Source organism: Hetaerina americana, unplaced genomic scaffold (assembly GCF_022747635.1).
Source record: "Hetaerina americana unplaced genomic scaffold, ioHetAmer1.1.p SCAF_12, whole genome shotgun sequence".
Classification (NCBI taxonomy): domain Eukaryota; kingdom Metazoa; phylum Arthropoda; class Insecta; order Odonata; family Calopterygidae; genus Hetaerina; species Hetaerina americana.
In genome coordinates this window covers 11,873,030-11,886,829 of record NW_027286292.1, presented here as the reverse complement: position 1 = coordinate 11,886,829, position 13,800 = coordinate 11,873,030, and the positions used below count along the sequence as shown (strand labels likewise).

At 38.7% G+C, this 13,800-nt stretch overlaps 1 protein-coding gene across 1 annotated transcript in view; it reads left to right on the top strand.

Moving 5' to 3' along the window:
- The window catches only part of CDase (neutral ceramidase), a 57,808-nt gene that overhangs the window by 33,110 nt on the left and 10,898 nt on the right, over window positions 1–13,800 (top strand). The window contains exons 7-10 of the mRNA XM_071582688.1: window positions 4,015–4,224; window positions 7,551–7,673; window positions 10,243–10,437; window positions 11,753–12,001. Coding sequence (XP_071438789.1) covers window positions 4,015–4,224; window positions 7,551–7,673; window positions 10,243–10,437; window positions 11,753–12,001 — 777 coding nt within the window. The remainder of the gene's footprint in view (window positions 1–4,014; window positions 4,225–7,550; window positions 7,674–10,242; window positions 10,438–11,752; window positions 12,002–13,800) is intronic.

Below are 13,800 nucleotides of genomic sequence, written 5' to 3'. Positions count from 1 at the left end.
ACACTACCGAGATACGTAAACTGTTCTACCTGCTCTAGTTTTTGCCCTCCTATTTTAATGTTAAGCTTAGCCTTTTTCTTTCTAGAAAATCACATAACCTTTGTTTTATTAATATTGATTCTCATCCCATACCTGTTGCACTGAATTTCCAATTCACTCAGCAATGCTTGCAACCCCTTGGCTGACTGATAAACTAAAGCTTGGTCATCAGGAAACCTAACTGATTTTACAATTCCCCGCCCCCTTTCATTCCTACCTCCAGTTCATCCCAATTAATCATTTCCTCTAAACACAGTTTGAACAGCAACGGTGATAATGGGCAACCTTGCCTTACACCTAGACCCTGACCAACTAGACTTTGTTCATCAGAAAATCTAACTGATTTTACAAATTCTCCGCCGTCTTCCTTTTCTATCTCCAGTTCTTCCCATACATCTTTAATCAATTCCTCCATGTAAAACTTGAACATCACAGGCGATAATTGGCAAACCAGCATTACTCCTCTTCTTAACACTGCCCATCCGGACTCCCCATTCCCCACTCGCACCTGAGAAGTCTGAGACATGTACAGGTTGTGGATTAGCCTCCTTTCCCTCCAATCTATTCCTACTTTCTGCAATATACTCATTAGTTTTCCCCAATTCACTCTATCAAATGCTTTTTCAAAATCTATGAAACAGGCAAATACCTCCTGGTTGTATTCTATATTCCTCTCGATTAAAGATCTCATTACTGCTATGTCATCACGCGTACCTCTCCCCTTCCTAAACCCAAAATGGTCATCCCCTAAGTAATCATTTGCCCTACTCTCTATCATTTTGTTTATGATCCTGAGAACCACCTTAGCTGCTTGGGATATGAAACGTATTGTCCTGTAGTCCTCACATGATGTAGCCTTTACCTTTTTCGGAATAGGAACTAAAACTGATCTCACAAAGTCCTCCGGCCAGATTCCTTCCTCATAAATACTACAAATCAGCTCATATAGCCTCTCCCTCCCACATTTTCCTAAAAATTTCAATAGTTCCGCGGGAATGTTATCCACCCCCACGGCCTTATTTAGCTTCATCTCCTTTAATGCCCTTTCTAGCTCATCATCGAGTATGCCTGGACCCAAGCTATCTTCCTCTACATCATGTTCCTTTTCTATGTCTAACTTTGTTGGTCTAAGTTCTTTACTATACAGTTCTTGTGTATATTCCTTCCATCTTTCTTGGATCTTTCCTGTGTCAACTATTAACTTACCCACCTTATCTCTAACTATTAGCATAGATGGTCCTTTCTTACTTCCCAATAAAGATTTAACTTTATTGTACAGCGCACCAATTTCACCTTTCCTTTGTAAACTTTCCAGATCCTTGCACCGCGTCTTCCACCATGCTTCTTTTGCTTTATTTGTTGCCTGCCTCAATTCATTGTTTAACTCTTTGTACTTAATTTTGCCTAACTCTGTATTTACATTCTTCCATTTTCTCCTCTTATCCATCTTTGTAATCATCTCATCCGTGATCCATGGTTTCCTAGTCCTTTTGGCGTTAACGGTTCCAATAGTGTCTTTTGCGGCTTTCGATAAACCTTTCTTGATACTTCCCCATTTTTCTTCGACAGTACTTAGCTCTTTACCATCCTCCATGATTTCCTCTACCGGCTGTTTGTACTCCTTCCTTTTCAAACCATGTAATGCTTCTACATTCCATTTTCTAACCCGCCGCCCCTGTCTTATCTTTTTGAAACGGATGCTACATTTCATAACAACTAAATTGTGGTCAGAATCCGCATCCGCTCCTGGGAAGCTGTGCGACTTTATCACACTGTTCCTAAACCTGTGTCTAACCAGAATATGATCTAGCCGATACCTCTCTGAGTCACCTGGCATTTTCCATGTATACCTGCATCTTTTGTGGTGTCTAAACCAAGTGTTGGTGATGACTAACCCCTGTCTCCTGCAGAACTCAAATGCTTTCTCCCTGTGGTCATTCCTCGTGCCTAAACCGTAGTCCCCCATCTCATCACCATCTCTGCCTTCGCCTACTGTCGCATTCCAATCCCCCATCACTATCAAATGTTTCCCTGCAGGAACACACGCAGTTATGTCCTCTAATTGATCGTATATCCTATCGACCTCTTCCTCTGTATGGTTGATCGGTGGCATGTATACTTGAATAATAACCAAGTTCGTCGGTTCTGCTTTTATCTCTACTAGTAATATTCTACCTGTTACCTGTTCTATGTTGACTACGCTTCTCCTACCTCTTCCTTTAATTCTATGGCCACCCCTCGTTGGCTCTCGTCCCCGCCGCTTATTTTAGTCTATAATTATCACTCCAGTAATCCTTGCTATCCTTCCATTTCGCCTCGCATAGACCTGAAATATCTATTTTTCCCCTTTCCATCTCTTGCTTAATATTCTCCAATTTCCCTGCCCTCAACATTGTCCTAACATTCCACGTTCATATTCTAACTAATTTGGTCTTCTTCTCCTGCATCTTCTGTCCTGCTGCTGCCGGTTTTCCCTTGCAAGGGTTTTGTGGGATGACGACTTGCCTCCCATGCTGCCGGGCACGACTCACGGCCAATTGGGTTGAACCCCGTAGTTGCCAGGACTCAAAATCTCTGTAGTGACCATCAGATTTATCTTGGAATGATAATTGAGGTGGTTTCCAGTTGCCTTCCTCAATAGTGTTTTTAACGTGACACCATCACTTACTGGCCGCCCCACTGGGATCAGACGCCATTGCAGCTGCCTCGCTGAGGAACAGACGCTGCATGGACTACCTTTTGTCTGGCTCCTAACCTTCGACCTATCTGGCATGGGTGACTCTACCAGGAGCAATTATTATTACTCCCCCCAGCACAGCTCAAGGGGTCATCGGAGCACGCAAGCCCTTCCACCACGTCAAGGTTGTAGTCCGGGGAGGGTGCCCTTTAGCATGATCACTTAAAAATAGTTTCAAATTGAGCATAAAAGTTGGGGAAAACCCATGTTTTTGGAAATACAGGCCCTCTGCTAGGGACCCTCAACAAATTTTCTTTCATTGATGATGCACAATAGTATCAAAGGGATGGAACCTTGGTAACAGTAACACAACACTGGATTGCAAATTTACTTTTGCCTGAACAATTAGTCAACTGAAGCATATGTAATGCTACGGGAAGCTAATGGATAGTCTCATCTTCCATATACTTCAGCTAAAATATGCTTTAAAATCTTTCAGGATGGGAGTCAATCAGAATCAATGTGAATCACGATTATCATGCTACCATCAATGTGAAGTTTGTTCCTCATTCTCCTTGTAGTCCCCATGGTGCTTCTTCCTGTTTTCAAATGTGAAGAAGCACCTTCACGGAAAGCATTTTTCATCTTCAGAAGCAGAAATAGGCATACTGAACATATCTCAACTTACACCAGTCGCTACTGATACAATCCCCTAGAATCAAATTAGTGAAATCTTAATCACATATGCCGAACTAATTAAGCCAACAAAAACCAGAAAATTGAATATATACACAATAAAGTATCTGAATCAAACTTTATTTACTGAACCCTCTTTGTATGATTTCTACCCTGATCATATTTCTTTTGCTCCAAAATTTTGAAACCGCACATTAATATATGTTCAGTACTAATCTCCACTCCTGGCATGAATTTGATATTTAGCCTAATTCACTAGGATGTAGTCTGCAATCTGCTCATTTTCCTATTCCCCTGTATACCATGGTATTGTCTTCAAATCTAAATTTGCCACTAATGAATGAGCTTAAGTTATAATGTATATCAAGAATAGAAGTGGCCTTATTACATTTCCCTGTAGGATGTCCATGGTTAAATCTACCTCTGTTGAGCATAACACATCAATAACTACTTCTTGTTTGCCTACACTTATTGCTGTGTCATTGCCTCTAGAGCAGAGCACCAACTACCTAAAAAGAGCAGTACAATCAGTAGATACTACCTAACACCTGATTCTTTCCTTTATTCTCTCTGTCATCGGCATGGCTGCTTGTCACCCCAAGGGAGACTTTGTTGCAGCTTTCGCATCCAGCAACCTGGGGGATGTCTCACCCAACATCCTGGGCCCACGGTGCATAGACACGGGTGAGGAGTGTGATGAGCTGAGAAGCACATGCCATGGTGAGACAGGGCTATGCGTGGCCCGGGGCCCTGGCCGGGACATGTACGAGAGCACGAGTATCATCGCCGGACGCCTGCGCGACAAGTCACGTGTGAGTGGTCGCGTGTACCCACTAGAGTGACATATGGGTTAGCCTGTGACAGATGGACATGGACCACTCTAAAACTGATCTCTGTATTGCCCATAAATTACCATCATTTCTGAAAATTTAGCATATTTTTGGTATTTTTCAATAGTTCTCCTGCCCCTACTTAAGTTTCATAATAATTAATTTTGCCTATATTAACTTTTAACACATGTTTTTTTACCTAAATAGAAGCTAAAGATGCATGAAATATATTAAGGCAAACTTTTCACACATCGCACAAAAAGTAACTCCTGTGCTCGTCGTCTACATGACATACCATACCCATTGAAGTATAGAATATTTTATTTTTGATGCAATATCATTACTGCACTGAACAGATGTGCTGATTGTAGTCATTGAATGTAGTATACGTATGAACCACAGTAAATATTTCCTCCATAAATATTTTGAAGTACCAGGGAAAGCCATTCAAACAATCCAAATTACATATTACTCCTCCATTTGGCTTTTATTTGATATTTTCACATAATTTGAAGTGGTATCAGGGTGTATTGGCATATTAGATGGGCATTATTGCTACCTTCCCTTTATCATTGCCTTTTCAATTTTCACCGCAATTATCTTCCTATGTTTTAAACATAAAATTATGGAAAAATTATGGAGTTTTGGTATTACCGGAATGCATTCAAATAATTTGCATGAACTGAATGCTATTGTAATTTACTCATAACCACTCAGGAACTGGGAATCCACACTAGCAAAGAGTCTGAATTTTGGACTGAAAGCAAAAAACCAAGGGTAAAAACCTTCCACTTGGTAGTTGAGTTGCTCCATCAGTATCTTGAAGAGAGCCTCAGTTTTACTAGACTAATAGAAAGGTCTTGTTAGCGAAGCTACAAAAACTGATGCAAGCACAAAATGTGTATCCTCATCAGAGAAAAGATGAAAATCAGCATTTAGAAAATTTAACAATTTTTATCACATTTTCTCCCATAACTCCATAAAAATTTAATAATTTCTTTAACTATATTGGTCACTGAATGGATTTACACAGTTTCATAATTCAATGATTTACCTAGAGAGGTACTGCAACAGGATTGAGTATTTTGAATAAATCAGAAACTGTAGTAATTGCAACCGCAACTTCAAAACCTTCGCATACAACAACAGTATCACTACAGAATGTTTTTATCAATGCTCAGTTCCTCAAGGGTTTTCTAGTTGCATTATACCAATAGAACACAGATTTCAAAAAGTAGTTTTTACTTGTACATCTAGTGGTTTCAAATCTTCTTTTCCTTTTCTTCCTCTCATTGTTCCCTTCAAATTTCTCTATATTTTGTGTAACCTTAAGAATTTTTCCCACTAATACCCAGACAAGGAAGCATACATATTCTAATAATTAAAATATAATCCTAATCAGAGCTCAAAGATCTTTTGATTTTTAACTATAAAACAAATCTGTGGGAATAACGCAAATAATGGGCCATCATTTGTGTGTTGTTTTTGGTCAAAAATTCGCGCACAAGTAACGATGTGTGAGCAGGGTCATTGTCAAAGAGCAAAAGCCAATTTTGTTCTTTCACTAATCTGGGCGTTTGTGGCAGATTGCTTCATGCAAATTGTGCATAACTTGCAGGTAATATTCCTTATTTACCGTTCTACCCTGTGGCAAGAACTAATGATACACCACGCCCCTGCATTTGAAGAAAACAGCAAAACTTTCACATTCGACCGAACTTGGCGTGCTTTTCTCGGTCTTGACTCGTGCTGCAGCTTCCATTGGAATGAGTGAGCTTTATTTTCCACATCTTAACCATAAACCCATGATTCGTCTCCAGTTATGAACCCCTGGAGCAAATTTGGGTCGTCACAGACAGAGTCCAACACCTCATTAGCAATGCTAATGCAATGTTGCTGTTTTTGGTCGAAATTGAGCAATTTTGGTACAAATTTCATGGCGACCCATGTCATGCCAAATTAATCGGTAAAAATCAAATGGCATGAGCCAATAAATATATGTTTGGGTCCTCAGCAACTTCTCTAATGGTGATTCGAAGATTGGCCAATACTATTTTCTTCACTTCATCAATGTTTTTGTCTGTTGTTGACGTGCTCGGGCATCCGGCACGCTCTTTATGGTTCACATCTTTTCGGCCCTCTGAGAACATTTTGTATGACCGATAAACGTTGCTTCGGTCCAAGGTAGCTTCTCCATATGCCACAGTCAACATTTGTAATGCATCTGCGCACTTCATTTTGTTTTCACAAAAAATTTGATACAGATTCTTTGATCCAATTTTTGGAACAGGCAAAAATCGATAACAAGTCAAAACACGTCCAAGCAAAACAGCTTTCAACAATTAACTGAACATTCAAAATGGCCAAACTTTTCAGCACAAGTGAGAGACATAAGTACCAACATAACACCACAAAAAAATCAAAAATCAAATATATATAACCCACGAAAATTCAAAATTCATGATACTTTTAAACAGACCTTGTATATGCCAGAGTATTTTCCTCTCTTGTTCTCTGCCCTATACTATGGCTATTATACCTTTTTGATGAATGTTTAAAGTATTAAAGTATCTTGTATAGTATGTAGAGGCTTCCTCTACCTTTAAAAACGCAGATAGCTGTTCTATTTCTTTTCTCCTGGCTCTTCTCCACATCCATACAGAATGTTTGATATTGCAAACTAAAGTAGCAGTACCTTCTCTTTTACCTGCATCATAAGTATTATAATGAGTACATAACAACAGGTTAAGTTTTCAGGTCATAATTTCCAATGTAATTGTCACTAATTGAAATTTTCACTGTGATTGAAATTCGGCCAAAAGAAATGATAACATAAATCAGTGTACCATTTAAAAATGCATCTTCATCCTACCGTTAGTTTCATTTTTTTTTTAAGATTAACAACCCTCATTAGTATTCTCATTGTCTGGTGGCTATTTTTATCTTGCCAAAGATATGTGTTCTTGTTTCCAGCGAATCACAAACCACCTACTTTTACATCCAGTTAACCTAACTTCCCTCCAAAAATACCTGTATTCATTTATGTGTATATTTGGCAACTGCCTAAGTTTTCAGCTTTTAGTTTATATCCCTGTCCTTAAGTCAGATAGGATGAGGCTAGAAAATGTATTCTGCCTACATTAGAGGCAGATTTAGAGTAAACACTACAGAGATAAGGTGGTGGAAAGAATTCATTCCTTCCTAGATTTTTGATGACCTTATAAAGCAAATGAGTGTATATTTTTAATGTTGTGCAGAATTTTACTGAGAAGAAAAAAATTGAAATATTTTTTCTTACACATTTCTAGGAACTCTTTGAGGACCAATCGGCTACAGAAATTGTTGGAGCACTGAAGGTTATACATCAGTTTGTGGACATGCCCAATCAAGAAGTCATATACTATAATCGAAGATCACGCTCTAATATCAAGGTAAGCTGTTCTTTTTTGGCAATTTATAATGAAAAACTTACTCCTTGGAAAGATTTCTGGCTGTATCTTCTCCTCTTCCTGGGTAACTTTTGTCATAAAATGTTTTTGCAAGTCCTAAATGTCTTTTTATTCATTAATGTTTTAAAGTCCTTTTCAACTTTTTTTCTATTGAAAATGCTTGCATTCTATATAGTACACCTATTGTTTTCGACAAGCTCAATATTTCTCATTGGCACATGATAGAGCATGTATCACATATATTAATAAAGGCACGCAGAGTAGCATAGGCCCAGTGGATGTAAGCTGACTTGTAATAGCTATGGTAGAACAAAAAGATGACCTAGGCCTAGGCTGTCCTCAGTCTGGCCTCTGCTCACTCTGCTTCTCTTGTCCATCACATACCCGAGAGATTGATGCAATATAACAAGAGTGTGTTAATAACACCATCCTGGTATTTAACAAAGATACCCTCAGTCAGGGACTTCAAACCTGCAGAAACTAAGAAGTGTATGTTGACTCCTTTGATAGCCCATGCTTGTTAATACTTCATTAGTAAATCTATGCATGGGTTAATTTGTGTGATCCTTGAGCAATGCCTTTGACTAAATACTCTTTATTTTAAGCTTAGCTAGGACATAATCATCCGCCTTCAGTGATAAGACAGCAAAGTAGTTTTCCTTGGGAAGAGATGAGAAAGTCTGTACTAAGACTATCTGCTGTCGTAATTTTTTGCCTGGAATAGAAATTTCCCTGTGACCTCTAATTCTTGGGGTCTTTTATGAGGCTCAGCAGAGGGTCTGTGCTGTGAAATACTCGGCATGCTGCATTGAAATTGCCCTGTTTTGAAGTCACACCAAACTCACCATTCCTCAACTATCTAGATTTCTAGGGAGATACAATCTGGCAAAGGAAGATTTAGGGTGAAGAAAACAAAAGATAGTTGTTTTTTTATTCACACCTGTTATGGTTCTACAAATAATTGACATTTCCCTCTGTGCAACATAAGGGATTTTTATAAAATATTATCAGAGCCATGGACATGTTCCCTGTCATTACCAGATAGCTCAGAACTGCAGAAACATCTGTGAGTCTGTCTATATTTGGCGACTAGTTTTAAATTCACTAAATCCACCTCTTGCATTCAACACTGGGGAATGTTGATATACTTGTACCTGTCTGTCATCAAGTTGACAAATGATATTTCTGTTGAAGAGTTGTGCATCTACCCTTAATCTCCCTGTTGCGAGGGTGAATTGGAGTACCAAGTTAACTACTACTATTCACTCTACCAGTTGAACATTTTTAAGTTTGAGCTCTTTTCCTACACGTCACTATATTTCTCTACAGTATCCAATGCAAGATGGAGTTATTTTGCTCCGGAAGCATCGAGCTTAAGACCATTTAGTTAAAAGGGATGGGTGACCTTTTACTTCCTGTTGGACAAGAAGTCACACTTATCCACTTCCACTTCTCAGCCTAAGTGGTAGTGAGAAGGAGAAGGTGCAGCAAATGAGAGGACTCAAGATATCACCATATCAAGATGATACCGTGAAATAATACTGGCTCTGCTGAAACTCTGTTTGTTGGATGGAGGGATAGAGAGCATTTTCCAGACTGGCATACTATATAGGACTTGGTATCAGGGCAGCTGTGGGTAGCCCATGTGAAGTGGTTTTGAATAGATTTTGATAGTTCACCCATGCATGATAGTTTGATAGCTCATTGATAGGTTGCCTCTTTTATTGTGCAGCATCTTTATTTCTATTGTGGTAAGCCATCAGTAGAGGAATTTCGGACAGACCCCAAAAAATATTACATATTCCTGTGAACTTACAGAATCGTTACATGTAACATAAGCACGTTCTAAATTTCTCATTGTCATCTCACACCTTTGATCCCCTACATATTGGCCAAAATACTTATTCCCCTTATACCCATTTCCTGTCATCTGACTTGTTTTTTCTATTTTAGGCTTGAGTACCCCATTTCCTGGCAATAATATTTATAATTGCTGTCTTCCTCTAGTTTCCCATACCATGTCACTCTTCATACCCTACCTTAACCAATATTTCACTTATCCTCTAATCTGCCTATTTTTTCCATATCCACAATTGTATTTTCCCCAAAATACTAAGGGTAGGGCAATGATTCTTTGAACCCCTACATTGGCCGATTTTCCCAAGCTATCATAATTCATGTGGAGAGCCTTGCAAATGCATGATGAAGAATCAGTCCATCGGATGGAAAGTTTAGCGGTATGAACCAGTGGAGCCTTTTGTTGTGCTTGTCTATGGCTGACACAGGCATGTACCGCCACTTTTCATTCTCTAAAAATAATATCCATATCAAATCACCCCCACCTCTATACTTATGATAGAAAATACTACAGCTATTATCACCTGCGAGAATAACTTCCATTATTTTTAAGTGCCTTAACCGTATTGCTATACATTTTGTAAGCGAATGGATAAAAGATTAAAAAATTGATTGATCAAGTAAAATGTACATGAAAAGTGCAGCCGTATATATGGATGTAAACCTCCTGCGTCTTTTCCTCACACTGTTTTAGGCCCATGGTTGCCTGCCTGCCATGGGCTACAGCTTCGGTGCCGGGACAACTGACGGCCCTGGGGCACGGGCATTTGGCCAAGGGTCCACCATGGATAATCCACTCTGGAACCGAGTACGAAACTTGATCCATGAACCCAGCAGCGAGCAAGTAGAATGCCATGGTGCCAAGCCCATCCTGGTACCGACCGGAGAGGTTTGTTTGAAGAGTAAAATTTCAAATCTCTAATGTTTCCTGGTTTTTCCAAAACCTTAGAGAAAAATCAAATAAAAAGCAAATTACGCAAATATTGAAATTATAATCTGCTAAACTACCCTAGTTATCAATTGCTACAATATTTTTGATATTATTAGAGAAATTTTGCCGATATTCATTTCAATATAATCAATTCCAGAGCATCATTATGTGCATATTAAATGGTGGCACAAGAATGTACTAATCATTCCTAATGTATTTTTAACCAGTATTCTATGATAGAGATTTGTGGCAGAGAATTTTGTGGGTATCAACCGACAAAAAAAACTTCTTAAAAACATTGGCATGTATCAATAATGTTAGTTGTATTGATTAATGATTATTAGCGTCATGATTCTCAATAATAACAAATACAAGAATTAAAAAGTAAAAAAGATTAAAACTGTGTATAATGAATAATATTCAACCTTAAAGGCAATACCTGAAATGTGTGTTGAAAGAATTTGTTTAATGTAAAAACAAATATTAATTCTATGATTAATCAACATTTAGATTTGAGAAGAGTATACTTCTTTGTTCACAATGCTACTTCCCCGACTGGAATATTTAGTCACCATCAATCTATCACATGTGACTTTTGAGTTATTCCTTAGTTTGACTAATGTAAACCAAAACTGTGTTTTTATGTAAGATTCATATGAGGACGGATTCCGATTCCAGGCATTCAGTTCCTTCCTTAGAATGCTTGATGAAGCTAGTGATTTTAATTTGCATGTTGATTATTAATTCATTAACTGCTGAAAGTGGTTGATCCAGAAAGATAAGTTGACTTGATGTGTTATTTAGGTAACATGAAATAAATCCTCTATGTACAAGCATCGGATTGAGTTGATGTTGTAAAAACATGCCCAAAACAAGGATTTAGTTGTTCTTTCTGTTGAAGTCTGCTTTCATATCGGTCGACTGCTATCTTAGCTCTTTGTGGACAGTCAGTTCAGCTTCAACCAATCCCAATTTAAATCATCAATGCAGATGCTCCTTCCAGATATATAAATAATTATTATTTCAACTATTAGAGTACTATGTGTAAAAATAGGTAGCAAAAAATCAAATGAAATTAATTGATGACCGTTACATTTAGTGGAATTGCCAAGCCAATGCAATTGTCGCTTTTACCAAAATAATGTTAAATGGGAATGTTACCTTTGGAGAAGGGAAAAAGTATTATTATATGGCATGAATTATCATGCATGAAAGGGAGCCTAGCGAGCTTCCTTAGTGGTTGCATGTATCTTGGCATGTTTCCCATTTGCAGTTGAACTTCCCATATGAGTGGCAACCCAGCATCGTATCTACGCAATTGGCAATCCTTGGCTCATCGCCATCCGTAGTTGTGGCGGCTGTCCCAGGCGAGTTCACCACGATGGCAGGCCGCCGCATAAGGGATGCCATCTCCGAGGAGATAGAGGCTGTTGTGGGGCCCAGTGGCCGGCCACTCGCTGTTGCCATCGCTGGTCTCAGCAACACTTACTCCGACTATGTGACCACGCCAGAGGAGTACACGGTAAGCCTCCCTTCTGCACAAGTGTCGCCTAGGAGACAAAACAGTGGTGGTGGGTGCACTCAACTCAGCAGCTTAAAGTCCCAAAATGTTTATTTTGTATTTGGCAGTAGTCTATTGGCCTATGGTAGGTTTTCAATGGACTTGGGCACTAAAAACTACCATGTTGCAAAGATCTTAATTACGTGACACAAAGTATTCCTAAGCCTGATTTCTAATCCAATTCCTCTACAATGACAAAACATTTCCCAAATAGATGAATTGTTTCACTTGTTCTAGCTCATATCCCCCAACATTTTGTCAATCCAAAAAATATGATAGAAATGATGCAATGGTAGGTCCATGGATGAAGTTAATGAAGTTCTCAGGAAAGAGAAAAGCAATTTTCTGGGCTCTCACCTTCTACATATCTACACTTTGATAACAACAATCCCACCCAACAACTGGAACCATCCGTACCCACACTTCATCCCCCACTTTTCCTGCCAAACTGACTCCACCTATATCTAGTCATCCTTGTTTTGTAGGCACAAGTGCACGCAACAGACATACCCTTGTATTGCACCTGTTAATGACAACACTTGTATTGCACCTGTTAATGATGTATTAGCATTGAAATGCATAAAATACTATGGTAAAAATGGGAACTTGTGGAATATCAAAATTTTATTATTTCACAATATGTTCAATGACCATAAATTATAATTTTATTATTAATTATAGTAATCTACCGGTTAAGGTAGGTTTTGGATGGACACGACTACCAAATAAATATTTTGTCTCTCCAAATAAAACACAAGTCAACATCCTACTCTACCACAAGTCTTTCATAGTCTCTGTGTACTTCCTTCCTTCCTTCATCCCGTACAACCCGTATCCTATTCCTGCTCTTTCCTCATTTGCCTAATATTCTCCCCTTTATTACAGTCTTCAATATCCCTCTGCTGATGAATATGCTTTTCATCCATTTTTCCTGCCTCCATATGATTTCTCCCAACAATCCCTTGTACTTGCCCACCATGCCTAGCCCTTCCTCATTTGTTTTCCTTTTGGTCAATTTCACCTTCTTCATCCTTCTCCACACACATATTTCAAAAGCCTTCAATCTACATCCATCTTCCTGCTTCAGCTACCATGTTTCCATATTTGTTATGTCCCTACTACTTAGACCATTTTGGTTTATAACACTTCCGATATATGTAAACTGTTTCACCTGCTCTAGTTTTTGCCCTCTTACTTTTATGTTAACTGTAGCCTTTCTCTTTCTGGAAAATCACATAACCTTTGCTTTATTTATATTGATTCTCATCCCATATCTATGGCACGGAATTTCCAATTCACTCAGCAACGCTCACAACCCCTTGGCTGGTTGACAAATTAGAGCATTGTCATTATCAAACTTAAACAATTGCACGAATGGAGTTGCCAGGTAGTAGAGATGTGTTTTCTTGTCCTGATGACACTTTTGGAGTCTTTCCAGCTTATCCATAAATTAGGAGGCATTAACTGTCTGTCTTTGAGAAACAAACTACTGATGGACCACTCCTTTATTGTTGAAAAAGACAATGAACATCGTTTTCACTTTTGATTTGCTCATTCTTGCCTTTTTGAGCTTGGGGGTCTGGTCGGTGTGCCACTCAGAGCTTTGGCATTTTGTTTCTGGGTCGTATTCAAAAACCCAGGTTTCATCACCAGTGATGAAGTTGTCTAAATAATTAGGTTCATTTTCAATATGTTGCTAAAGTTCACTGGAAATTTCCACTCTGTTGGTCTTTTAGCCGTCTGACAGAACCATGGACACG